Source organism: Python bivittatus, unplaced genomic scaffold (genome assembly GCF_059951505.1).
Source record: "Python bivittatus isolate LINGU-HERP-01145 unplaced genomic scaffold, Pbiv_v1 ctg000480_np1212, whole genome shotgun sequence".
In the NCBI taxonomy this organism is placed as follows: Eukaryota; Metazoa; Chordata; class Lepidosauria; order Squamata; family Pythonidae; genus Python; species Python bivittatus.
In genome coordinates, this window is record NW_028277075.1 from 91,779,053 (window position 1) to 91,804,728 (window position 25,676).

Here is a 25,676-nt window from a genome sequence, read left to right on the forward strand (position 1 = left end):
GCCTTAACCACTACCCCAAATTGGCTCTCATACATGGTTACTCAAAAGTAAATTATTATGTTAAGGGGCTTGTTCCCATTATATAGGACCCTACCCTTAATTATTTTTATTTTAATATAATTTAGTAATCTAATCAATTTTCAGAACTTAATTTGGTTAGTCATATGCAAGATAGCATTTATAGAAATAAGCTGCATAAAACTATTTTTCTTGAAAAACATTCACCTAAATATTTCCTGATACTATCATCAGTATTAACTACCATGCTGGTTAGACTTTAGTATAAGCCAGCAGTAGCTGTCCAACATCTGGATCTTAACACTAGACCATGCCAAATTCTGTTTCTTACCATAGATATTCCCAGATATTCAGCTGGATATTATCCCCTATGTGCTAAATCAAACCATTATATTTTAGAGCTATGTATAAACCAGGACATTACGGCTTGTTCCACAAAACATATGTTAAAAATCCTTGCTTAGTAGTATCTTTTATTATTTATTTATTTATTTATTTATTTATATGAATTTAGAGACTGCCCAAAAGACTCTGGGTGGTTTAGAGATATAGTTGTGCATCATCAGCATACTGATGATCATCAGCATACTGATGATACCAGACCCTGAACCAATGAATGATGTGATGTGGAGGTTTCATATAAAAGTTGAACATAAGGGGGAAAGTGTTAAGCCTTGTGGCACCCCAAAGTAAAAGGCTCTCACTCCCTCCATCAGTACTGACTAGAATTGGCCATAGAGAAAGGAGAATGACCACAGCATCCAGAAAGATACTGTAATCAATGGTACTGAAAACTGCTAAGAGATCAAGGAGCCAAGGTGGATGCACTGCCCCATCCTGGCTCCACCAAAAGTCATTGACAAGCACAATTAATGCTGTGTCAGTATTGTACTCCAGCCTGAAGCTTGACTGACATGGGTCCAGATAATCTGTTACCTCCAAAAACAGATTATCCTCTAGAACTGTTGCTCAGCCATCTTATTTACAACCTTTGCTAAATGGGGAAGGTTGGAAAGTAGATGAAAGTTGTCCAGAATTGATTGGCACAGGTTGGCTTCTTGAGGAAGGGACATAGTGCCATCTCCTTCAGACCAAAGGAACCACCTCTCTCTCAAAGAAGCGGATACTGCTGCATGGACCCAATCAGAGGTCACCACCCAGGCAGCTTTAGGACAGAGGGACCTGAGTTTAATAAACAGGTGATTAAGAGTCCTGGATCTAATAAACAAGTGGCTGAAATCAGAGTGTGAAAGATCCTGCTCATTTCATCAGGAGCCACACACTCAAACACATCCCAGATAAACCCATAAGACCATGTCTAGGCACCTGAACTGGACTTCCCCAGCAAGCTGAAAGGCAGTCAAAGAGTGATTTGATCACAGCAATGGACTGGTGGAAACATCTATTAGCAGACCACATCACAACTGCCCCAAGACAAAAACCAGATCCAAAGTGCAACTACTGGTATGCATTGGGCCTTTGATGTCTTATGACAGGTCTGTGGTTGCTACATAGGCCATGAACTCCTGATCTATCACAAACTCAATGTCATTTGGTAACAAAATGAAATCCCCAAGTACTAGCCAGCCATGGGGTCCCCATAGCCAGCCTGGCAACAGAATGCAGCAGGTCAGGCAGTGTAGAAAATCAGGGAAATAAGCAAGAACTGTTATATAAGCAAAGAGGGCTGAAATATTCCTTAAGTCTGAGGAAACAAGATAGTATTCAGAAGAACCTCGGGCAGACTCTTCTCTGATTCACTGGGATATAAGAGAGAGGGGAGGTAAAGCACAATCAGGCTTGCAAGGTTCTAGCCTATCTCAGTAAAGTATAGTTCTAGTCTTCCTGTGGAACCTGTTTCATGCTCTGATCTAGTTGAAGGGCTGACAGGCAGGGATGATGCTGTGCAGCAGGAAGAGTGATATAACAGCAGCAATCCCAACTGTTCTCTAGAGCCCACTTCATCTAGACGGTCTCACATTCAGTTATTTATAGCACAAAGCTTCTGAGTGACAACAGCCACACCTCCCCTCCCCCCTGCCGCTGCCTTGGGTCCTTGGCTGATGTCAAACTCCAAAATTGGGCAGGTACATTTCCAACCCAAACCTGGCCAGGTATATTTCCTTGCTGTGGGCCTCCCCAGGTCTCAGTTATACATGGTACTTTGGCTGCCCGATACATGTAGATGAAGACCCCGGGGCCCCCAAGGATCTGATAGCCTGATATAGAGGAGAATACTGAGGGCTGGACACTGGACTGTTCTCAGGTAGCAGTCCCAGCATGCCTAGGAATGTCCCACCCTCAGATTCCCACCATACCTATCCTTGTTTGTCGCATTTTCAATATTTTTGTCTGCCTTCTCTCCCAGTTCCCTCCCACTCCTAGCTCTCACCTCCCAGGACAGTGCACTCATAACTCTCATTCATTCACCCCCTCCCTCTCACTCCTTCCCACAATGACACCCCCCCCACACACATACACAATTATAGCCATTCTAACCCTTCATAAAAACACCAGACATCCCACCTGGCCACTCCTGCCTTCAGGCACTCAGCAGCCTATATGGTATGCAGCTTCAATGGCAGCTCTACCCTCCATCCCATCATCCCATAACACCCTTCCCATCCTAGGCGGACAAGAAGATCATAGGCAGCTGGCTGGATTACAAAGACTCTGGTTTCCAAGTCTAGCACAAAGATCCCAATAGGCTGGTGCCCAGGGATCAGCATAGAGGGCAGCCAGCCAAAGCCATTAGAGGCACCCAAATAACTTAGGTAGGCCCTTAGATAAAGCATCTACCAGCTCAGCATTCTTTCAATCACTCCAGCTCCCTCCTGCCCTACTACAGGACGCTACCTCACATTCGCCCCTCCCCCCTGCAAAAAGCATCCAAGGGGTCTGGGCTATCATCATTATCTGTCCATGCAAATGTCCATGTTCTGTAGTATTATCTTTGGCTTTCTGTTTTATGAGCAATATGCCCTCTTATATACTGTGACTGCTATGTTTTTAGAAGATTTTTGAATTTTTATGTAGCTAAGAAAATTACTTACGACAATCTCTTTCATCTTCTTCGTCACCACAGTTATCTTGCCCGTTACATCTGAGATTTATTGGGATACATTTCTGATTCTTGGTACACTTAAATTGACCTGATAGGCAAACATGTGTATCTAGAGGTTGGGGATGGGGGAACAGAAGGAGAGAAGATAACTACATTAACACACAAACACACATACACACAAATAATCCTCATGTCATACTGTTTACCTTAATTAAGAATTAAGTTTCTAATTTTTATTAACCATTAATCATAAAACATGAATACATTAATCATGGATTTTAATAAATTTAACAAAAAAAAAAGCAAAATATTAATAGAATATTTATAATACAGCACTGTGTCCAATCTAACACTACTTGAAAAAATGCAAGATGGATTTGTGGCTATAGCAGTTGTACAAATACTAGTCAAATAACAAGCACAAGTACTAAATTGCAATGAGTTATGAAAGCATTTGCATAATGGTTGCACAAGCAGAATGAAGGATTAAATTATGTAGATCAATCTTTTCTCTAACATATATAGCAGACATCCCTAAAAGGGGAAAGGAGAAGCCTGGGTTGACATTTACTCAAAAAAAATTGTTCTGATTATTTGCCTTATCCTGTAACTTAGTGAAAATTTTTAAATATAATTATTTTCCAATCCATTAGACTTCTTAACACCACAGTAGTATTGGCAGCAAGATATTATTCAAGATTTTAATTAATAAGAGCCAAAACTCCAAATGACCTTAGCTGGGGGGGGGGAATCAGATCTCTTACCCTTCTGTTGAACCAACATTACATAGTATCAGTACCTGAGAGATACAACTCTTAAAATGTTACTGTGGTATATTTGTGGGGCTTGAGATATATATTTGTATACATCTCAAAACTTGCAAACATTCCTGAACACTACTGGGGGAGTAATGGTGGACTCTGTTTTTGCGGAGCTGATAGCCCTGGCAGTTAAGGAGCCGACGAAGGATCCAGCTCTTAAGAACCATCTCTGGCCAAAGGAGATGACTGGATCATCCACAAGTACTCCTTACGATGCTCCCTGTGAAGAGATTGCAAATTAGCAGTCTCCAGTGGGTTGAGCACTCTGGGAGTTGCAGGAAACATTGAGGCCAAGCTACGGCTCAGAGCCTTCTAAAGGACACTAGATTCACATACACTTACTCTTTTAATTGACAAAGGAAACTACCTATTAACAGTTTATTTGGAATTAAAAACCTTCTGAAAGGCAAGTTGCTGCATACTGGGAGAATTTCCTTCTATCCTTGAAGAAAGAAGAATTAAGTAAGTTTAAAAAGGAAAGAAAAAACTTTAATTTTTGAAACAGAAAAAGGATCTTAGAATCTTGAATGTGGGCAGTTAAGAGGCCAGATGGATTTGAAAGAATAGTTTCATAGATTATTTTAAACTTTTATAAAAATATAGCTGAAGTTTTTGGAATTAAATGTAAGAAACCTTAATGTGGGAAAGATTTGACTCTGAAAAGAAACAAAAAATAAGACTGGGTTTTGAAGGTTAACTAGAGGGAACCAGAGAGCAATTAAAGGAAAAGATACTAACATAATGGAGGGACATTACCTTACTACAGAAGAATTTAAGTTGGCTTGGGAACAATGTGTTCAGGACTTATTTTTAAAACGTTTTGATACTACTGAAGTGGATCTAACTGAGGTTACAGAAGAAGAAAAGATTTTATTGGATAAAACAGAGGCTGAGGATGATTTGAATAAAGATCTTAAAATGGACTTTAAAAAATTGTCAAACTATAAAAGACATATGAAGACACAGAAGAAGATGTTGAGGACTTGAAAAGGGACTTAAAAATGTTTGACTATAAGAGTGGTATGGAGAAAGAAGCTGCATGGGACCTACAAATTATGCTAGATGAAGTTTTAATAATTACAGGGGATATTCAGATTATAAATCAGAAGAGTGACTCTTAGAGCCATCTTATTTTGCATCCACAGAAGGGAAGTCTAAAAATGGACAGGGAGAAAATGATAAGAGATTATTATCATTTTATTTGATGAAGTGACTGAAAATCAAGCCTCTTAAAAAGAAGAAAAAGGAATTCAAAGTGGACTTATTTAATCAGGGTTAAATTGTATAAGTTATGATTCTGGGTTGTTACTATTGGAATCTTTTATTATGACTAGGATTGTATGATGAAGATTTAAAGATATTTTCATATTTGGATAAACTTTCTATGTTCTATTTGTTAGAGAAAGTTATAGGTTTGAAGGTAAAAGGGATTTAGTCTAAGATATATATGTTACTATTGCTGGTATTTTTATGCCTATGGGGGTAAATCTTTTATGTTTTACTTATTAGAGAAAGTTATAGCTAAAATGCATAATGGATTTATTTGTTTAAGGTTATGTAGGTTATTATTACTGGTACTCATTGCTTTTACTGTGTAAGAGATGATTTTTTTAAAAAACTTGGCTATTATTAAGGGATGACAAATGGGAAAAAAAGGTTTTTTCTTTTTTTTTGGAATATTAGAGAAGGTCTTAAGTTACTGTAAATGTTTATACTTGTTCAGAGGGAGGGGGAAGTAACTTTTTATATGTCTTTTTCTTTCTGTTCTCTTTCTTTCTCTTTTTCTCTTTTTCATTTGTATATCTTTTTTTAGTTCTCTATTAACTAACTTTTATCTCTGTAAAATTTTAATAAAAATATTATGTAAACATTCCTGAACAAAATTTCTTCCACACAAACACAATTTTCCTGAAGGGTAAATCGGCCCCTGCTTATTAGATGAGGAGTGTTCTCAGCATATATATAAGAAAACAGTGAACAACATACTTTCAGTTGTCTAAGATTTTTTTATATATATCATATGATGACTCACCACAATTAAGTTCATCTGAGCTATCTCCACAATCATTTTCTCCATCACATATAAAAGCTGGTAAAACACAGAGACCAGTTCCACACTGAAAACGCCCTGGTTGACATTTAAATTCAGCTGAAAAAAGAAAAGGAAGTTTTGAATAGCTACATACAGTAATACCTTGGTTCACGAACGCTTCTGTTCACGAACAATTTGGTTCACGAACAGCACCGTTCGCAAAATTTTGCTTCTGTTCGCGAGCTCTGCATCGGGTGATGAACACGACCTGCGGCCATTTTCCCTGCTGTGATACGTGGTCGTGGCTTCCTGTAGGTGAGGGGGACTCTCCCTGCAAACAATAACTGCCTCCCTACCCGCCTTCCTGTCCTCCACGCCAGAAGTCGCTTCAAGCAAGGTTAGTGTTCTCTCTTCATACTGTACTGTACTGTACTTTGTTTCAAATTTTGTGGTTTAAAAAAAAATACATATGGTTCCGAACGGATTAATCGTATTTACATTGAACCTTATGGGAAAATTTGATTCGGTTCGCGACCAATTCAGTTCGTGACCAGAGTCGTGGAATGAATTAAGTTCGTGAACGGAGGTACCACTGTATGTTGGTAATAAAATGAAATAAGGACTTTTCTAACATTCCAAGCAATTCTATACTATTAAAAAGACAATTAAGTCATATATCTTAAGAGTTGATACAGGTTCAAAAGTATCCCATTTGTCAGCCTACTCAATTATAATGTTCTCTTCTAAGACATAGTAGTTTTTAATCAAATAGAAATACAGTGTTTCTCAAAAAATATAATGTAATGTCTTTACATGTTATTTTTCTAGAAATGTTAATCAATCATCTCCTTACTATACTGAACTAAATGGTTTTACCTATATTATTCCTGGTTACAGGTTACATTTACTGTACATCTTTTCCAGCTAGCTGACCTTTGTTGACCTTGAAAAAGCTAAGCTTGAACAAATTACTTTCCCAGGAAACAAGCCAGAGGTATATATTGGAGAGGAAATACAAAAAAGCCCAAATAAATAAATAAATTCCTTGGGTGGGGGGAAACAATAACAAACCATTGGATGTTTTCATACAGTGATTAGGAGTTGAGCTTGACTAATTACAAAAAAAAAAAATGAATCTAACTGGTATCAAAAACACTCATCTGTTTCTCATGAGTAGCATGCATGGTTTCTTTCATTTGATTTGCTATAAAGGCAATAGATAAAATGTATCAGTAATCATAATTACTATATCTAAAGCTCCAATCTTATACATATTTACCTGGCAGTATACTCAAATGAACTGAGTTGATGTTACTCCTCAGTAAAATGCTTGCAAGTTTACTATATATTACTACATCACACTACAGTTTTATCTCTATGTGTATATTGTGAGCCACCCAGAGTCACCCTCCAGGGGAGATAGGTGGCATACAAATTGAATGAATGAATGAATGAATGAATGAATGAATGAATGAATGAATGAATGACCAATGTTCCAAGAAGGAGGCCTGGGTTAAGATTCTTATTAGAGTATATAATCATATGCTTATTTACCCTGAAATTTTACTGCTATCAACAAAGCTTTGTCTCTAGTATATGTTTTAATACAACATACAACCTAGGAATTCTTACTTGTACTGAATTATTTTGAATTGTTATAGTTTCAAAACTGTGTAACATTAATAAACAAAAGATTTAAAATACCATATATGCTAAAATGATAAAGAATGTTTGTTGCTGTTCTGTTATTGTTTTCCTACAGAGTGGATCTATGGATTTTTTTCCTAAACATCAGCTTATCATAATAGTAATCTCATAATAGTAGTCTCATAATTGATGACTCCATCTAATTAAGAAGCACTCATCATAACTTGCAGCAGTCTTCTTCTTCAATACCTCTGAAGTATTAATTATAAAAGGTAATTACAAGCACCTAGTTTCCTCCTGGGTAATCTAGTCTTGACCGAAAGAGACTATCTCTTATTTTGAATTTAAATTATAGGAAGGGAGATAAGTATTGGGATCCATTTTGTATCTATTGCTTGAAAATCAATCTTTACTTCTCCACATGGATTGGTATACTATACGTAGATGTGTCTCAGAGGATTTAGGGGAATGGGGAGTGGGAGACCAGCAGATAGTTACCTAGTAATTGCCTGCTTTGAAAAGGATGTGACCTGAGACCATTTACTTCTTGCTAAGTTTCAGGGAATGAGTTTACTGAGCAAGTGAACAGGAAGAGCTAAGAGGAACTTTCCAGGAGAGTGAAACAAGAAGAAAGAAGCTATGTGTTCTGAGGGACTATTTGCTCAGCTGTGAGGGCTGGGAATGCTATCTCCTGTATAGTTCATAATTGCAGCAGGTACAGCATATTTTGAAAGTCGCTGATTGTCTGGGGGGGAGGTGGTTGAGTGACTGCTTTGTGCTGAGTAAGCATAAATTTTGAAAGGAATATAAGGCAGCCACATTTATGGACTGAGCAAAGTATATGGAGAATGAAAGCAGTTTTCTAGGGGATTCCCTATCTCTCTTAGTCAAGAGTCTGAAAAGAGAACAAGAAAAAAATAAATAAAAGACTTTCTACTGGTGTGGTCTAAAAGGCAAAAGTGAAGAGGAATGGATAGGAGTCTGAGATGTGCAATGTTTATAGTATGTTTGTCTTTCTGCCTGAAAAGAACTTGCAAGCTTGACACAATCCTGAAGAAAAGCCAGAGAATTAGCCTACAGAATGGCCACACTTCAACTGATAAGAAAGGAGAAGGATTTATCAGTTCAAAGAAGGGAAGCTTTACAACAGAACCTGATAGTAACAGAAATTCTCCATAAGGAAGACTATCAAATGGAGGAATAAGCCCAGTGGATGACAGTAAAGATCAGAAGTAAGAGATACAAATCATATTCTGCCTCACTGGAACTCAGAAACAGTTTTCTGGTCCTTACAAAGGAAGCAGGCTCTGAGTGTTCAAGAAAGGAAAAAGAAGCACTGCAAGAAAGTTGGTCCCTAAACGGCATACAGAATGCAACTGTTCCCTATAAGAAGACAAAGAAAAAGGTCAAAGTAGCCGATGGCTCACTAGTATGAGGAACTGAAACAAATATATGCTGACATAGACCTATTAGTTTATAAAGTTTGCTCTTTCAGGACCAAGGATCAGGACATGACAGGACACCTTCCAAGTTATCAAGTGCCTTCCTGCTAATACATATAGGACAAATAACATTGCAGAAAACTGATTCAACCATATCACCATGGACTTTGAAAAAAAATCTCAGAAAGAAACTTAAGACTTTGGGGTGCTTAGCTAGTATTCTCATTCATCTTTCTAGTCCATAGAAAAGGAAAAATGAATACAGCAGATCAATGTCTAGCTATGAAATTGTATTGAAGAGATTTTGCTTTCTGAGACAATCATCTGAATTACCTAGATGATAGATTGCTGACTGGCATCTCACAAGAACTTGTAAAAGTGTATTTGGCCAAAGAATGACAAGCTTGATTAGGAGAGGTTTATAAAGTACGTTTGGGGGTTGTTTGGGGTGGGGGTGGAAATGAAAATCCTGAAGGAAGGACCTCAGGTAAAGATTTGTGCATTGTAAAAGGTGTGAATGTTGCTGAAATAAGGCCTTTTTAAGTACTTAGTGACAAATCTGAAAGAATCGGTTCATATATTTCATGGCCTTCATTGTGAATATAGTAATTCTCAGAGTATGGGAAATAAACAAGATGAGCCTGAGCTATTAGTTCAGAGAGCCAAATATAATTTAAAAGGCATAATGGAGACTTGATGGGATGACTCTCATGACTGAAATGTAGCAACTGAAGGAAACATTTGATAAAAAGGAACAGAAGCAGGAGAAAGCATATGGCTTGTATATCCAAATGAATGAGTCTGGCAATGTTACAGAGAGCAACTGGCTTAAAATAAGCAAATAAAAGTAATGCTATTGTAAGTATCTATTACCCATCTAAGCCAGAGAAGATATGGATGTTGTCTTTCAAAAGAAAATTGCTGTTCTTTTGAAGAGGCATAAAGTGGCAGGAATCAGAGATTTTAATTGTTCTAATATCTACTGAGACAAACTCTTAAAAGCATAATTATCTTTTTGTTTCTTTGTCTAAGTTATTTATTTTATCAGTGTTAACATAGATGAAAATTCTTATTTTTCCTAAAGTATTTCTATAATAAAATATCAAATAAAAATGTGAGAATAGGCATCCTTGTTTGGTGTTCCTATTTCTTTGAGAACATTCTTTACCTGCTTCAACAATGGTGCATGAAACTGGGGGTTCTTCATCTTTCTGGTGACAAAGTGTTATCCCAACGTATTTATTTGTATCTTGCTAAAATTCTAGAAAATTCTGTTGAATAAGGGTGACTTATAACCATTGTCCTAGCAAATCTGGACTATCATGGCTAGTGCAGCATAATACTTAGTTTGTTTGAGTAGGACTAAAGACAGAAGACCTGATTTAAATGTTCATGCAACCTTAACATCTGGGTGATGATTTTGGACACATTAATATCTTATGTGGTGCTGTGTGAAAGAATTTGGATGAAGAACTATGTATTTCACATTCTATATAAATGAAATATAAATGCACATATAAAGAAAAAATATGGCAAATATGCTCTTGCTTTCTGGCAGCATTTTTACTTCACGTTTTCTGAATACTGACAAGAGGAATTTTGTGAAGTTATCAAATGGTCAGCTGATTTGATCATATTTCTGCCATGCTACGGAAGATGGGTAGCAACAATACATTTTATAAGTGATTGGCAAAAGTCTTATAGACCTCGTTTATATTATTAATTGTAGATCTAATACATATAAAGGGGCATTAGAAAATTTAATTTCTAAAGTCCAATTGAAACTCCTGGACCTATAAAAAGTTTGATAACTGTGAGAACTAAGGTATAGTAATTTGATTTACTGTGCAGTAATATTCTGCATTTTCAAATGTAATATACAGAAATCAACCAGTATAACAAAATAATTTTCAGTAGTTGTATGTATCACTTTTACAATATGAACTGATAGTTCTGAAGAATAGTATTTCTAAAGTATTATATTCATTTATATTTACGGCACTCTTCAGGTTCATCTGATCCATCTCCACAATCATCCACAGTGTCACATTTCCACCAAAATGGAATACATTTGTCAGTCTTGCAGCGGAACTAAAGGAGAAATGTGTAGCAAAAAAAGCTTTAAAACAGTTACATAACTTACACAGGTCTCTGTGTGTGTGTGTGTGTGTATTCTATATACATTGTAAATAGAATAAAAAGTCCATAACTGGAATCTGATATACAGTTCTGGTTTCTATTTTCCATAAGCACCTTTGAAGTCTCATTCTTTTCTGTATATAACTCTATTGTATTTGCTGCAACAATATCCAGTCTTACAAAATAAATACTTCTGAGAATTAAATATATAGGATTTTGTTATAATTTTCTAACAGTGGCATATGTATCTCAAAATATCTAAATATATTTAAAAGGAGATAATTAAAATCTTACAAATCTCCTGTTCCAAACAATATACATACTTGACTGGCTGTGCAATTTGATAAGCAGGTCTTATTATCTGCTGCGAGGTAAAAGTTGGTAGGACAGGCGCAAGTGTGAGTTTTGTTCGGAGCCAGAAGGCACAGATGACTACAGCCACCATTATTTAATGTACATGTATGTTTAGCCACTAGAAATAAAAACATATAACAGTTAAAACATCCCTATGAAAGTCAAGAAAAGCAAATTCTAAAACTAATATTTTCCAATTTAAAGATGCCTCTCTCATGTTTAAAACATATCCATTTTAGAAAGATTATTTTAAAAGGTGTGTAAGAATAATAAATGATGAAAATTGAACTGATACCACTTTTCTATAAAAATAGTTTATATGACATAAAATCATTTTATATTCTATAAAACTAATTCAGGTAATTGACCAATAATAATAGCTCTGTTCAGATATGTTCCCATGTAAACACAGAAAGGATCTGTGAAGACACCCTACTTTCTCCAAGTCACACTGAAACATCCATGGAAACACTGAGATTTTTCTGCAGTGTGAACATTGTTGTGTGTAAGTTTCCACCTCCCAAAGTCTCCTTGTTGCAGAAAATATGTCTTTACTTTTGATGATTGGCTTTGCAATGTTATTATTGGCGTAACAGAGAGGGAAAGATACACATTACTCATCGTGTTGAATTCTACACAGAATGTATTGTCTGAACAGAGCTAAGGAAGATTCTAAATCTGAGTTTTGCAGTATCAGGCCATTTCTAGTTGTCCAGTGAAGAAGATTTGGAGGATGTTTTTGACCCAGAAGGTGTCTGGTCATCATACCAATATTAAAAATGCTGTTTTCATTTCTATCCACAGTCTGTTACAAGAACTAGGGAAAATGGAGCAAGCTTAGTAGGTTACTGAAAGCTGTATCTGTGATTCACCCTTAATAGGCATTTTGTAGAATAGCCAGTTCTCTTATGCCTATTTTATGTCTCTAACAATCTTTAGCACTCTAAAATAGTTCATGGTTATTGCTAAGCAGAATTTAATAAAAAGTCTGATAACAAAGAAAGAGGGACTTGCTTAACTGAATATGTGATTAAAAAAAAATCAGTTCTTACCATTAGGTTGTCTATATGCATGGTACACTTGGATATCAGTTATGGCATGCCATGAGTTAATCAGGGCTACTTTATCTGCTCCAGAGATTTTATGGGCACGGTTGACCGTCTTGGTTTTTCCATCTGTCCAGTATATATAGTCTTCAAATAATGTTAGAGCAATCACCCCTAGAACATGCTGATTAGGGACTGCAATAGAATATAACATTAGCATTGAGTTTTGAAAAAGACTGATAGTTAAAATATTTTACATTGCAAAAGTTGGCCAAAAAGGGGCTCCTTTGAAGGCATTGCTGTTATGCCTGAAGTTGCTTCACAATCACTATGACTATGTATTGACATTGCTTAACAAGTTATATGTCTATTAGCCTCTGCCTTGTATTGAAAGTCTTTTAACAGTTGTTTCTTTTTCAGCCTTCTCTTCACTGAATACTTTGTGACATGTCCCACTTTCTCCATTTGGTAAATTATCATTCCAACCCAGTCCACTTTCCTGGGTTCATTTTCTCTATACATATTTTCAACCCATATTTCCTTCTGTAATTCCTAACTTTCCCTTAAGTAAATTCTGAGGATAAAGAATTAGCCAAAATCTGACAATGATTGAAACAGGCACTCAAGTGATGTAAACTAAGAAGACCCCTCAGCAAACTCCACTACAAAGCTGCAGGGCAACTATTGAAAAGAATTGGTAGAAAGTCAAATTCAGAAAAATATGTGGAGGATATATTCTGAAACATTGTCTCTCAAGAGAAATTAAAAAACAAACCATTTTCACAGAAAAGCAAAGGAGACAATCTTGGGCAGTAAGGTGATAACAGAATAAAGGACTATTGTGTTACTGTGTGACTGGAATAATGTTCCTGCTGGAAATACTCTCCTATCTTAGATATCCTTATAATGGTATGAGAAAAATTGACCCCTCAGGTATCCTGGACCAAGCAATTTAGAACTTTAAACATCATTACCAAGATTCAAACTCTACCTACAGTTAAAGGTATTTATTTTCATAAGGAATTATTATATGAATATGAATACACAAACACACACACACACACATTATTGAAAAGGAGAGAGAGACAGAGAGAGAGATCTTCTCAATAAAACAAGTCAGTTGTTAAACTAGACAGCTGTCAACAGCTCATAAAACTTTGTAGTGCAAGTGCTCAGGATAAGAGATTTGAAAACACAGAGGTGGAATTAACGTTAAAACTAAAGATTTATCTCACAAGATCACTCCATGTGACTGGGCAATCAATGGTAATGTGATTTGTAGGAAAACCAGTCAATCACTGAATCCAATATTCCCCTTCCTGTCATCCCCACAGATGTGTATTACATAAACAATGAAAGCTTCTCTCTCTCTCCCTTCTCCTTATTTTTATACAGTTGCCACAGTGTCCATTTTGTGCCAAAGGAACAAACTGGGATTTAGTTTAAATGTAGAGTTTTGACTCAGAACAGTGGAAATGAAAAGGATGTTAAACATTTTATGTCTAATCAGACATATCAGATTTACAGTATGGGGTTGTGACTCATCTTTTTTTTCTTTTTGAGATAACTGTATTGCATCAATTCAGCAAATATTAATAAATCAACTTTTTCATAATTTTTCAGAAATATATTTTAGGAACATATTTTACATTCTTGTTTTCAGTAATGGTAAAATATATATATCAAATTCTATGCCTTACTTAGGATTGACAGAGAAAGTTATTCAGTTTTCATTTTTAATGTACGGGTATCTACTTGTCCAAAATTAGTTTTCCTGCAAATTTCATCTACTTTTGAGGAAAAGGAAAAGACTTTACAGTGGTTTGAATTTTTCCTACTCTACAGAGGGCAGAGGTCCAAAAGTAGGGATATGAAATTTCATTACCTGAAAAGTGATTCAGGGTGGAATGATTCATTTAAAAAACTGGATCTGATTCTCAAAGCAAATTAGAATAGGTTCATTTATTATAATCACTGATAAGAACTAATACATATATAAATTATATATGTGTGTGCACATGAGAATGTTTGCACACATGCATTTGCCAATTTAGATTAGCCGAAATATCATTTGTATATATGGCAGGCTCTAGCACAAAGTTTGGGTACAGGTGATGTCTTATCAGATAGTAGTTTGATAAAAGATATTGCAAGTATATTTTTAAAGCAAATTGAGTGACCTAGTAATAATTATCTGTATGGAAATCAATATTATTTAGTTATTTTTCAAACTTATAGCCTACCACAATCAGTACTCTTGATGGCTCAAAAAATAAGAATGTTTAATGGAGTACAAAATATAAACATAAAACAAATAACCCCCAACACAGTTCATGGGATCAAAAGACCTGAAGAAAAGCTCTGTTTTCAGCTTTTTGTGGAAGGCGGACAAGCTGAAACACAGAAGATTCTCCAGCACGTAGTTATTCCAGATTATACTGGAAGTTCATTAATAGATTACTTGAATATAATGTGAACTTTTTCACCACAGAAAGCTATTTGTGAACACTTTGCCAAAACATAATCAAATGTTCCTGTACAATTTCAATGTTACTATTAATAGAATAAGCTTTGAGTCCACCTCGCTAGTTACATGAAAACAAATTAAGTACTTTCACCTTGTACTCTGAACCAGCTAATAGCATTTCAACCATCTATATTCTGAGATTTTCAAAGGAAAGTTGAATTTCTAAAAGCACAATTTCTGCTTATGAAAGGTTTAATACAGTTTTCTGTACTCTTTTGATTTATAATTGTTCCAAAGAACTGGATCTAGTTTATTCAGAGAAAGCCATGGACTCTAATATTGTAGAACATAATATTAGTAACATAGTTGAGTTGAATTATTAATTATAAAATGTTTTATTGATTAGGGGAAAATAAACTCTGTACATGATACTTCATACATTACTGAATGTCTTTTGGTAAAATTAACTATTTATAGGAAACAGTCAAATTCAATGTGCTTAATATGTATTTGATTTATAAGCTAATATTGGGATTTCTAATATTATATTAATGTAGTACTTATATGACTATAATGAAAAGCAAATAAGTATGTCATTTGCTTTGGGATATATTTGTAACTGCAAGGAAATAATCTGAAGATCAAAATAAAGTTATTGCAATTTAGGCATGAAATGAATGATAAATGCAGGGGGGAAAACCCATCTTAGATATATGTATGAATCTGCTTTATCTTTGATAGATTCACAAGTGATATGCAAAGCTTCAATAGTAGGAAACAGAAGGTACATTTCTGATTATAATTTCATTTCTCAAACATCAGTTTAGGAAGGGGAACTTTTACTTTCTTTGTGCTTCTTACTTTGGGTTATACGCGTGTGTGCATGCACACACACACACACACAATTCCCTAATAAGAAAGTAGGCAGGAAATATCACAAGTACACATTTGTCACAAGTACAAATTGATTATTTAATGATTATATTTGATTTGAGATATGAAGATCCCCAGTTTCAAAGGAACTCCCAGTACTCAAACAATATAATTGACATAATTATTTTAATCTACTCCAATGGATTATATGATGTTTTCAAATTATATATTGCCTATTGATTATATTTTACCTGGAGAGTAAATAATGCAGTCCGTGTACTTCTTTAATTGCTAATTATTTTTTCTAACTTATTATTGTCTCTTTTTAATATGATTAAACTATGTATCATGATTTTAAATTAATAGGCAGATTCATTTAATTAATAAAATAAAATTATGTCCATGTATTTCTATGAATGGAGGATATACCAGTGATATTCCCTCATTTTCTGATGGAATTAAATATTTCTTGGTTTGGACTGGAATAGATTATTGGGTTTTTAAAAAGAATGGTGCAAGTTGAAATTAAATTTTATTGATTAACTAATTCTATGTTAATATACTGCTTTCAAATAATACCATGCTGTAAATGAAAGCATCGATTTATTAACCAGCAAAATCTATGAAGGTGAATTCAAGCATGAACTGTTTTAAAATATTCTGTTGCAAAAGCATGTGTTTTTCATACTGTGCATACAGTGGGGCAAAAAAGTATTTAGTCAGCCACCAATTGTGTAAGTTCTCCCACTTAAAAAGATGAGAGAGGCCTGTAATTTTCATCATAGGTATACCTCAACTATGAGAGACAAAATGGGGAAAAAAATCCAGAAAATCACATTGTCTGATTTTTAAAGAATTTATTTGCAAATCATGGTGGAAAATAAGTATTTGGTCACCTACAAACAAGCAAGATGTCTGGCTCTCACAGACCTGTAACTACTTCTTTAAGAGGCTCCTCTGTCCTCCACTCGTTACCTGTAGTAATGGCACCTGTTTGACCTTGTTATCAGTATAAAAGACACCTGTCCACAACCTCAAACAGTCACACTCCAAACTCCACTATGGTCAAGACCAAAGAGCTGTTGAAGGACACCAGAAACAAAATTGTAGACCTGCACCAGGCTGGGAAGACTGAATCTGCAATAGGCAAGCAGCTTGGTGTGAAGAAATCAACTGTGGGAGCAATAATTAGAAAATGGAAGACATATAAGACCACTGATAATCTCCCTTGATCTGGGGCTCCATGCAAGATCTCACCCTGTGGGGTCAAAATGATCACAAGAATGGTGAGCAAAAATCCCAGAACCACATGGGGGGACCTAGTGAATGACCTGCAGAGAGCTGGGACCAAAGTAACAAAGGCTACCATCAGTAACACACTATGCCGCCAGGGACTCAAATCCTGCAGTGCCAGATGTGTCCCCCTGCTTAAGCCAGTACATGTCCGGGCCCGTCTGAAGTTTACTAGAGAGCATTTGGATGATCCAGAAGAGGATTGGGAGAATGTCATATGGTCAGATGAAACCAAAGTAGAATGTTTTGGTCTAAACTCAACTTGTTGTGTTTGGAGGAGAGAGAATGCTGAGTTGCATCCAAAGAACACCATACCTACTGTGAAGCATGGGGGTGGAAACATCATGCTTTGGGGCTGTTTTTCTGCAAAGGGACCAGGATGACTGATTCGTGTAAAGGAAAGAATGAATGGGGCCATGTATCGTGAGATTTTGAGTGAACACCTCCTTCCATCAGCAAGGGCATTGAAGATGAAATGTGGCTGGGTCTTTCAGCATGACAATGATCCCAAACACACCACCCGGGCAACGAAGGAGTGGCTTCGTAAGAAGCATTTCAAGGTCCTGGAGTGGCCTAGCCAGTCTCCAGATCTCAACCGCATGGAAAACCTTTGGAGGGAGTTGAAAGTCCGTGTTGCCCAGCGACAGCCCCAAAACATCACTGCTCTAGAGGAGATCTGCATGGAGGAATGGGCCAAAATACCAGCAATAGTGTGTGAAAACCTTGTGAAGACTTACAGAAAATGTTTGACCTCTGTCATTGCCAACAAAGGATATATAACGAAGTACTGAGATGAACTTTTGATACTGACCAAATACTTATTTTCCACCATGATTTGCAAATAAATTCTTTAAAAATCAGACAATGTGATTTTCTGGATTTTTTCCCCCATTTTGTCTCTCATAGTTGAGGTATACCTATGATGAAAATTACAGTCCTCTCTCATCTTTTTAAGTGGGAGAACTTGCACAATTGGTGGCTGACTAAATACTTTTTTGCCCCACTCTATATATTGTCCTCAGCTTCTTATACATTGTGTACCAAAAGTCAAGTCCCATAGGCCAAACACAGTATGTTTTATTATTTTTTTTCCAGAGAAGATGTTACTGTACTTAGGAACGTTCAAAAATCATGCATCAAACAAGTAAGGAAGTGTTTAGAAGAAAATGACAAGCAATTTGAACATTTTATGTAATTTATGTAATAAATTGTCTATCGGGTCTAACTTTAAGTAAACCTTGTATATTGTTTCAGAAGATATAGGTCATTAAAAATACTTTTTGAATACAGCAAATTTGGCAAAAGAACAGCCTGTCACAGTTCGTTTCTTCAAGTGTAGCTAACCTTTATTTCTGCGGGTGCCATCCATATTAGCAAATTCTATATGGTTTTCATCAGCCCAGTATAGTCTTCTGTTAACATAGTCTATTGTAAGAGCCATAGGTCTAGATATCTGTGTTTCTATCACAACTGTCTGATTAGAGCCATCCATGCCAACTCGACCAATATGAGGATACTCACAGCAATCAATCCAATATAAATACCTAGGAAACAAAATTGATAAACATGGTGTTAGTGTACAAAATAATCATACTAATACTACAACTGGAAATTTATAACTACAAAATTGCATGTAGCATTTATTTTTAAGTATCACATTGTTCACTATGGATAAGTTAAGTTGATAGCTGCTAATTTGGAACTCACAGATTCTATTTTCTCTCACACGAGTTGATAATGCACATAATGTTGGTCAAAACCTTATGATCAGTTATGTTTCTTTTAATGAATTCACATCATACATTCACCTATAGAGCAAGAGACAATGATCTTACACTGGCAAAAAAAAAGTATACAAAGGACTGAATTCTTTTAAATTTTCTACTCTTTCCTATATCTTTTTTCATAATAGTTCATTACTCCAAAATCTTTGTGGAAATTAATTTACAACATTCAGCACTGCATGGACAAAATACATGGAGCTAAAGAGTGGTATATGACCTGTAATCCATAAGCCAATGTATCCCTTATTCCTCACTTTGCAGTGACCAAAACTTTCTCAAATAATACTGCCCAAACCATATTCTTCAGCAGCTCGAAGCAGTCATGCTTTGCCCTTTAAGTGTTGAAAATAAGTGTATGCTAAATTTCCACAACCCTTGTAGCATCTATTTTTAACCTTTAATCTCTTCCTACCCAACAAAATAAGGGGGAAAAAAATGGCTACACACTTTCAGTGCATTCTGTGACATTGAAAATATCCCTGCATTCTTTGGGGGCTAGCCTAGGTTTAAGGGAAAGGAAGGTGTGGGCAGCAATAGAAAGTTCAATATAATTCTCCCACATATTTCTTTTACTGTTAATATATGACGCCTCTAACCTCTACATAAATGGGGTACCAGTGACTTTTGAAAATAATTTTGCAGCAGTTCAGCAATAAGATGTCTGACTGACTGATTAGATGCCATCAAGTCTCAACTCTTATTGACCACATAGATAGATTTTCTCCATGATTATCTGCCCTAACTTGGTCTTTCAGCTCTTCCAACATTGCACCCATCGCTACTGTAACTGAGTCTATCCACCCTGCTGCTGGTCATCCACATCTTCTCTTTCCTTCCACCTTTCCCAGCATTAGAGCCTTTTCCAGAGAACTAGGTCTTTGCATAATGTATCCAAAGTAGGATAATTTAAGCCTGGTCATCTGTGCCTTGGGTGAGAACTCAGAGTTGATTTGTTCAATGATCCATTTGTTTTCTTGGCTGTCCATGATAATCTCAGGAGTCTTTTCTAATGCCAAAGTTCAAAAGCGTCAATACTCTTCCTATCCTGCTTCATCAAAGTCCAACTTTCACTTCCATAGAGTATCACAGGGAATACCATGGCTTGCACAATTCTGATCACTGTACATACAGACATGGCATTTAAATATCTCTTCCAAGGCCTTCATGGCTGCTCTACTGAGTGCTAGTCTGTCGTGTATTCCTTGACTGCTTGTTCCTTAACTGTTGATGGTTGATCCTAAAAGGCAGAGGCTATCCACAACGTTGATACCTTTATTGTCAATTCTAAGGCTGGTTGTTCTACCATTGTCATTAGTTTTCCTTCTTCATATTTAATTTTAGTCCCGTTTTTTCACTGTGCTTTCTGATTTTTATTACTAGGGCTTGAGGATCCTTTCCATCTTCAGCTATCAGGGTACTGCCATCAGCATAGCACAGGTTATTGATATTTCTCCCTACAGTTTTAAAACCATGTTCATCTTCTTCCAATCCAGCTTCCCTTAAGATATACTGTATTCAGCACATAGGTTGAATAAATAAGGGGAGAGGATACAGTCTTGTTGCACTCCTTACCAACCTGGAGCCAGTCTGTTTCGCCATGTTCTGTCTGTACTGTGGCTTCCTGACCTGTATATAAGTTTCTCATGAAAACAATGAGATGTTCTGGGATTCCCATTTTTCTGAACACTTTACACAGCTTGATGTAATCGACACAATCAAAGGGCTTTCTAAAATTAAAGAAGCACACAGAGACTTCTTTTTGATATTCTTTGGCTTTCTCAATTATCCAGCATCAGCAATAATGTCTAGTGTTCCTCGGTCTTTTCTGAACCCCTCTTGAACATCTGGCATCTCTTTTTCCATGCAGGGCTCTAATCTGCTTTGGATGATCCTAAGCATTATATTGCTAGCATGTGAAATTAAGGATATTGCACGATGGTTTGCACATTCTGCTAAGTTTCCATTTTTTTAGTATTAGAATGTAGTTTGACCTCTTCAATCTGTTGGCCACCGTGTTGTTCTCCAGATACAGGTGAAACTCGAAAATTAGAATATCGTGCAAATGTTCATTTATCTCAGTATGGCAACTCAAAAGGTGAAACCAATATATGAGATAGATGCATTACATGCAAAGCGAGATATGTCAAGCCTTACTTTGGTATAATTGTGATGATTATGGTGTACAGCTTATGAAAACCCCAAATTCACAATCTCAGAAAATTAGAATATTACATGACATCAATAACACAAGGATTGGAAATAGAACAATATTGGACCTCTGCAAAGTATAAGCATGCTTATGTACTCAGTACTTAGTCTGGGCCCCTTTTGCAGCAATGACTGCCGCAATGCGGCGTGGCATGGATGCTATCAGCCTGTGGCACTGCTGAGGTCTTATGGAAGACCAGGATGCTTCAATAGTGGCCTTCAGCTCCGCTGCATTGTTCGGTCTCATGTCCCTCATCTTTCTCTTGGCAATGCCCCATAGATTCTCTATGGGGTTCAGGTCAGGCGAGTTTGCTGGCCAATCAAGCACAGTAATCCCATGTTCATTGAACCAGGTTTTGGTACTTTTGGCAGTGTGGGCAGGTGCCAGGTCCTGCTGGAAAATGAAGTCAGCATCCCCATAAAGCTTGTCCGTGGAAGGAAGCATGAAGTGCTCCAAAATCTCCTGGTAGACGGCTGCATTGACCCTGGACTTAATGAAGCACAGTGGACCAACACCAGCAGATGACATGGCTCCCCAAATCAACACAGACTGTGGAAACCTCACACTGGACTTCAAGCATCGTGCATTGTGTGCCTCTCCATTCTTCCTCCAGACTCTGCGTCCTTGGTTCCCAAATGAGATGCAAAAGTTGCTCTCATCAGAAAAGAGGACTTTGGACCACTGGGCAACAGACCAGTTCTTTTTTTCTGTAGCCCAGGTAAGACGCTTCTGACGTTGTTTGTTGTTCAGGAGCAGCTTGACAAGAGGAATACGACATTTGAAGCCCATGTCCAGGATCCGTCTGTGTGTGGTGGCTCTTCATGCACTAACTCCAGCCTCACTCCACTCCTTGTGAAAGTCCCCAACACTCTTGAACGGCCTTTTCCTGACAATCCTCTCCAGGCTGCGGTCATCCCTGCTGCTTGTGGACCTTTTTCTACCACACTTTTCCCTTCCACATAACCTTCTATTGATGTGCTTTGATACAGCACTTTGGGAACATCCAACTTCTTTTGCAATTACCTTTTGGGGCTTTCCCTCCTTATGGAGGGTGTCAATGATGGTTTTCTGCACAACTGTCAGGTCAGCAGTCTTTCCCATGCTTGTGATTCCTGCTGAACCAGCCTGAGAGACCATTTAAAGGCTCAGGAACCCTTTGCAGGTGTTATGGATTCATTAGCTGATTAGAGTGGGACACTTTGAGCCTAGAATATTGAACCTTTTCACACTATTCTAATTTTCTGAGATTGTGAATTTGGGGTTTTCATAAGCTGTACGCCATAATCATCACAATTATACCAAATTAAGGCTTGACGTATCTCGCTTTGCATGTAATGTGTCTATCTCATATATTGGTTTCACCTTTTGAGTTGCCTTACTGACATAACATTTGCACGATATTCTAATTTTTTGAGTTTCACCTGTATGTCAGCATAGCTTATTTAGAACCTTGACTGATTCTTCTTCTGTTGCTTGTCATACTTCTGTGGGTATTCCATCAGTTCCTGTAACCTTCCAACTTGGTAATGACCAGAGTACTGATCTAACTTCATCTTCTAGCACCAGAAATTCTTGAAGGAGGGAATATCTTCTAAGTTATCTTGGATGTTGACATTTATGCTGTAAAATATTTCACTACACTCCTTCCATCTTTGCTTGATCTCCTTTGAATTGGTTACTACTTGTCTATTGGGTTCCTTTAGCATACCAATTTCAGAAACCTCCTTCTGAGTTCACTTTGCAGCCAAAGATGGAGAAGCTCTATACAGACAGCAAAAACAAGACCAGGAGCTGACTGTGGCTCAGATCATGAGCTTCTTACTGCAAAATTTAGGCTTAAATTGAAGAATGTAGGGAAAACCACTAGACCACTCAGGTATGACTTAGATCATATTCCTTGTGAGTACACAGTGAAGGTGATGAATAGATTTAGAGGATTAGATTTGGTAGACAGAGTGCCTGAAGAACTATGGACGGAGGTCCGTAACATTGTACAGGAGGCAGCAACTAAAACCATCCCAAAGAAAAAGAAATGCAAGAAAGCAAAATGGCTGTCTGATGAGGCTTTACAAATAGCTGTGGAAAGGAATGCGAAAAGCAAGGCTGAAAGGGAAAGATATAAGCAACTGAATGCAGACTTCCAGAGAATAGCAAGGAGAGATAAGAAGGCCTTCTTAAATGAACAATGCAAAGAAATCGAGGAAAACAATAGAATGGGGAAGACTAGAGTTCTCTTCAAGAAAACTGGAGATATCAAAGGAACGTTTAGTGCAAAGATGGGCATGATAAAGGACAAAAAAGGCAGGGACCTAACAGAAGCAGAAGAGATTAAGAAGAGGTGGCAAGAATACACAGAAGAACTATACAAGAAAGATCTTAATGTCCCTGATGTCCATGCTGGTGTGGTCACTGACCTTGAGCCAGACATCCTAGAGAGTGAAGTCAAGTGGGCCTTAGGAAGCATTACTAATAACAAAGCTAGTGGAGATGACAGTATTTCCAGCTGAATTATTTAAAATACTAAAAGATGATACTGTTAAAGTGCTGCACTCAATATGGCAGCAAGTTTGGAAAACGCAACAGTGGCCACGGGATTGGAAAAGGTCAGTTTACGTTCCAATTCAAAAGAAGGGCAATGACAAAGAATGCTCAAACCATCACACAATTGCACTCATTTCACATGCTAGCAAGGTTATGCTCAAAATCCTACAAGCTAGGCTTCAGCACTACGTGAACCAAGAACTACCGGATGTACAAGCTGGGTTTCAAAGAGGCAGAGGAACTTGAGATCAAATTGCCAACATTCACTGGATCATGGAGAAAGCACAAGAGTTCCAGAAAAACATCTACTTCTGCTTCATTGACTATGCAAAAGCCTTTGATTGTGTGGATCACAACAAACTGTGGCAAATTCTTAAAGAGATGGGGGTACCAGACCATCTTACCTGTCTCCTGAGAAATCTGTATGCGGGCCAAGAAGCAACAGTTAGAACCGGTCATGGAACAACAGATTGGTTCAAAATAGGGAAAGGAGTACGACAAAGCTGTATACTGTCACCCTGCTTATTTAACCTATATGCAGAGTACATCATGAGAAATGCCAGGCTGGAAGAATCACAAGCCGGAATTAAGATTGCAGGGAGAAACATCAACAACCTCAGATATACAGATGATACCACCCTAATGGCAGAAAGTGAAGAAGAACTAAAGAGCCTCTTGATGAGGGTGAAAGAGGAGAGTGCAAAAGCTGGCTTGAAACTCAACATTAAAAAAACTAAGATCATGGTATCTGGACCCATCAACTCCTGTCAAATAGAAGCGGTAGAAATGGAAGCAGTAACAGACTTCATTTGTTTGGGCTTCAAGATCACCGCAGACGGAGACTGCAGCCATGAAATTAAAAGACGCTTGCTCCTTGGGAGGAAAGCTATGGCAAACCTAGATAGCATATTAAAAAGCAGAGACGTCACCTTGCCGACAAAGATCCTCATAGTCAAAGCTATGGTTTTTCCAGGAGTAATGTATGGCTGTGAGAGCTGGACCATAAAGAAGGCTGAGTGCCGAAGAATTGATGCCTTTGAACTGTGGTGCTGGAGAAGGCTCTTAAGAGTCCCCTGGACTGCTAGGACATGAAACCAGTCAATCTTAAAGGAAATCAACCCTGAGTGCTCATTGGAAGGATTGGTAATAAAGCTTAAGCTCAGATACTCTGGTCACCTAACGCGAAGAGAGGACTCTTTGGAAAGGACCCTGATGCTGGGAAAGATTGAAGGCAAAAGAAGAAGAGGACAGCAGAGGATGAGATGGTTAGATAGCATCACTGAAGCAATGAGCATGAAATTGAGCAAACCCAGGGAGGCAGTGAAGGACAGGAAGGCCTGGCGCAATATGGTTCATGCGGTCACGAAGAGTCAGACATGACTTAACGACTGAATAACAACTTCTGAGTTCAGAGATCTTTTGAAAGACTTGTCTTTACAGAAGTTCTTGTAATACTGTTTGTCTTCTAACAGCTCTCTGAAACTCTTTGTTAAGTTCCTTTCTGAGATTTTTGTCTTTCTTGGCTTTGGCTTCTGTTCTCTTCTTCACAGTTTCCCCAGTTCATTCTAACATCCAATTTGCTTTTTTCTCTTCATTTTTGGTTATCCCTTTTCATATTCATATTTAATAACTTCTTTAAGAACATTCCATAACTCCTCTAGTTCTCTATCAATGACTTTCAGGACTTCAAAGCGATTTCTGAAGTTTTTCTTGAAAATGGTGGGCATACTGTATGTTTAAGACCATATCAAAGAAACTGTTTGTCTTTGTTCTTCTTCTTTAGCTTTACTTGGAGCTTGCACATGAGAAATCCATTATCTGTTCCACAGTGAGCACCTGGCCGTGTCTTTGATGCTACAATTGAGCATCACCACCTCCTTTTAGCAATAATATAGTCAAATTGATTTCTATGTATTCCATCTGGTGATGTCCATGTATAGAGGTGT

General features: G+C 37.2%; 1 protein-coding gene across 1 annotated transcript in view; it reads right to left on the bottom strand.

Moving 5' to 3' along the window:
- Positions 1-25,676, bottom strand: part of LRP1B (LDL receptor related protein 1B) — a 715,984-nt gene that overhangs the window by 86,383 nt on the left and 603,925 nt on the right. Inside the window, exons 61-66 of the mRNA XM_088145133.1 lie at positions 18,541-18,740; positions 12,570-12,758; positions 11,487-11,635; positions 11,022-11,115; positions 5,936-6,052; positions 3,072-3,191 (exon numbers count right to left, since the gene is read on the bottom strand). Of these exons, the coding sequence (XP_088001259.1) occupies positions 3,072-3,191; positions 5,936-6,052; positions 11,022-11,115; positions 11,487-11,635; positions 12,570-12,758; positions 18,541-18,740 (869 nt within the window). The remainder of the gene's footprint in view (positions 1-3,071; positions 3,192-5,935; positions 6,053-11,021; positions 11,116-11,486; positions 11,636-12,569; positions 12,759-18,540; positions 18,741-25,676) is intronic.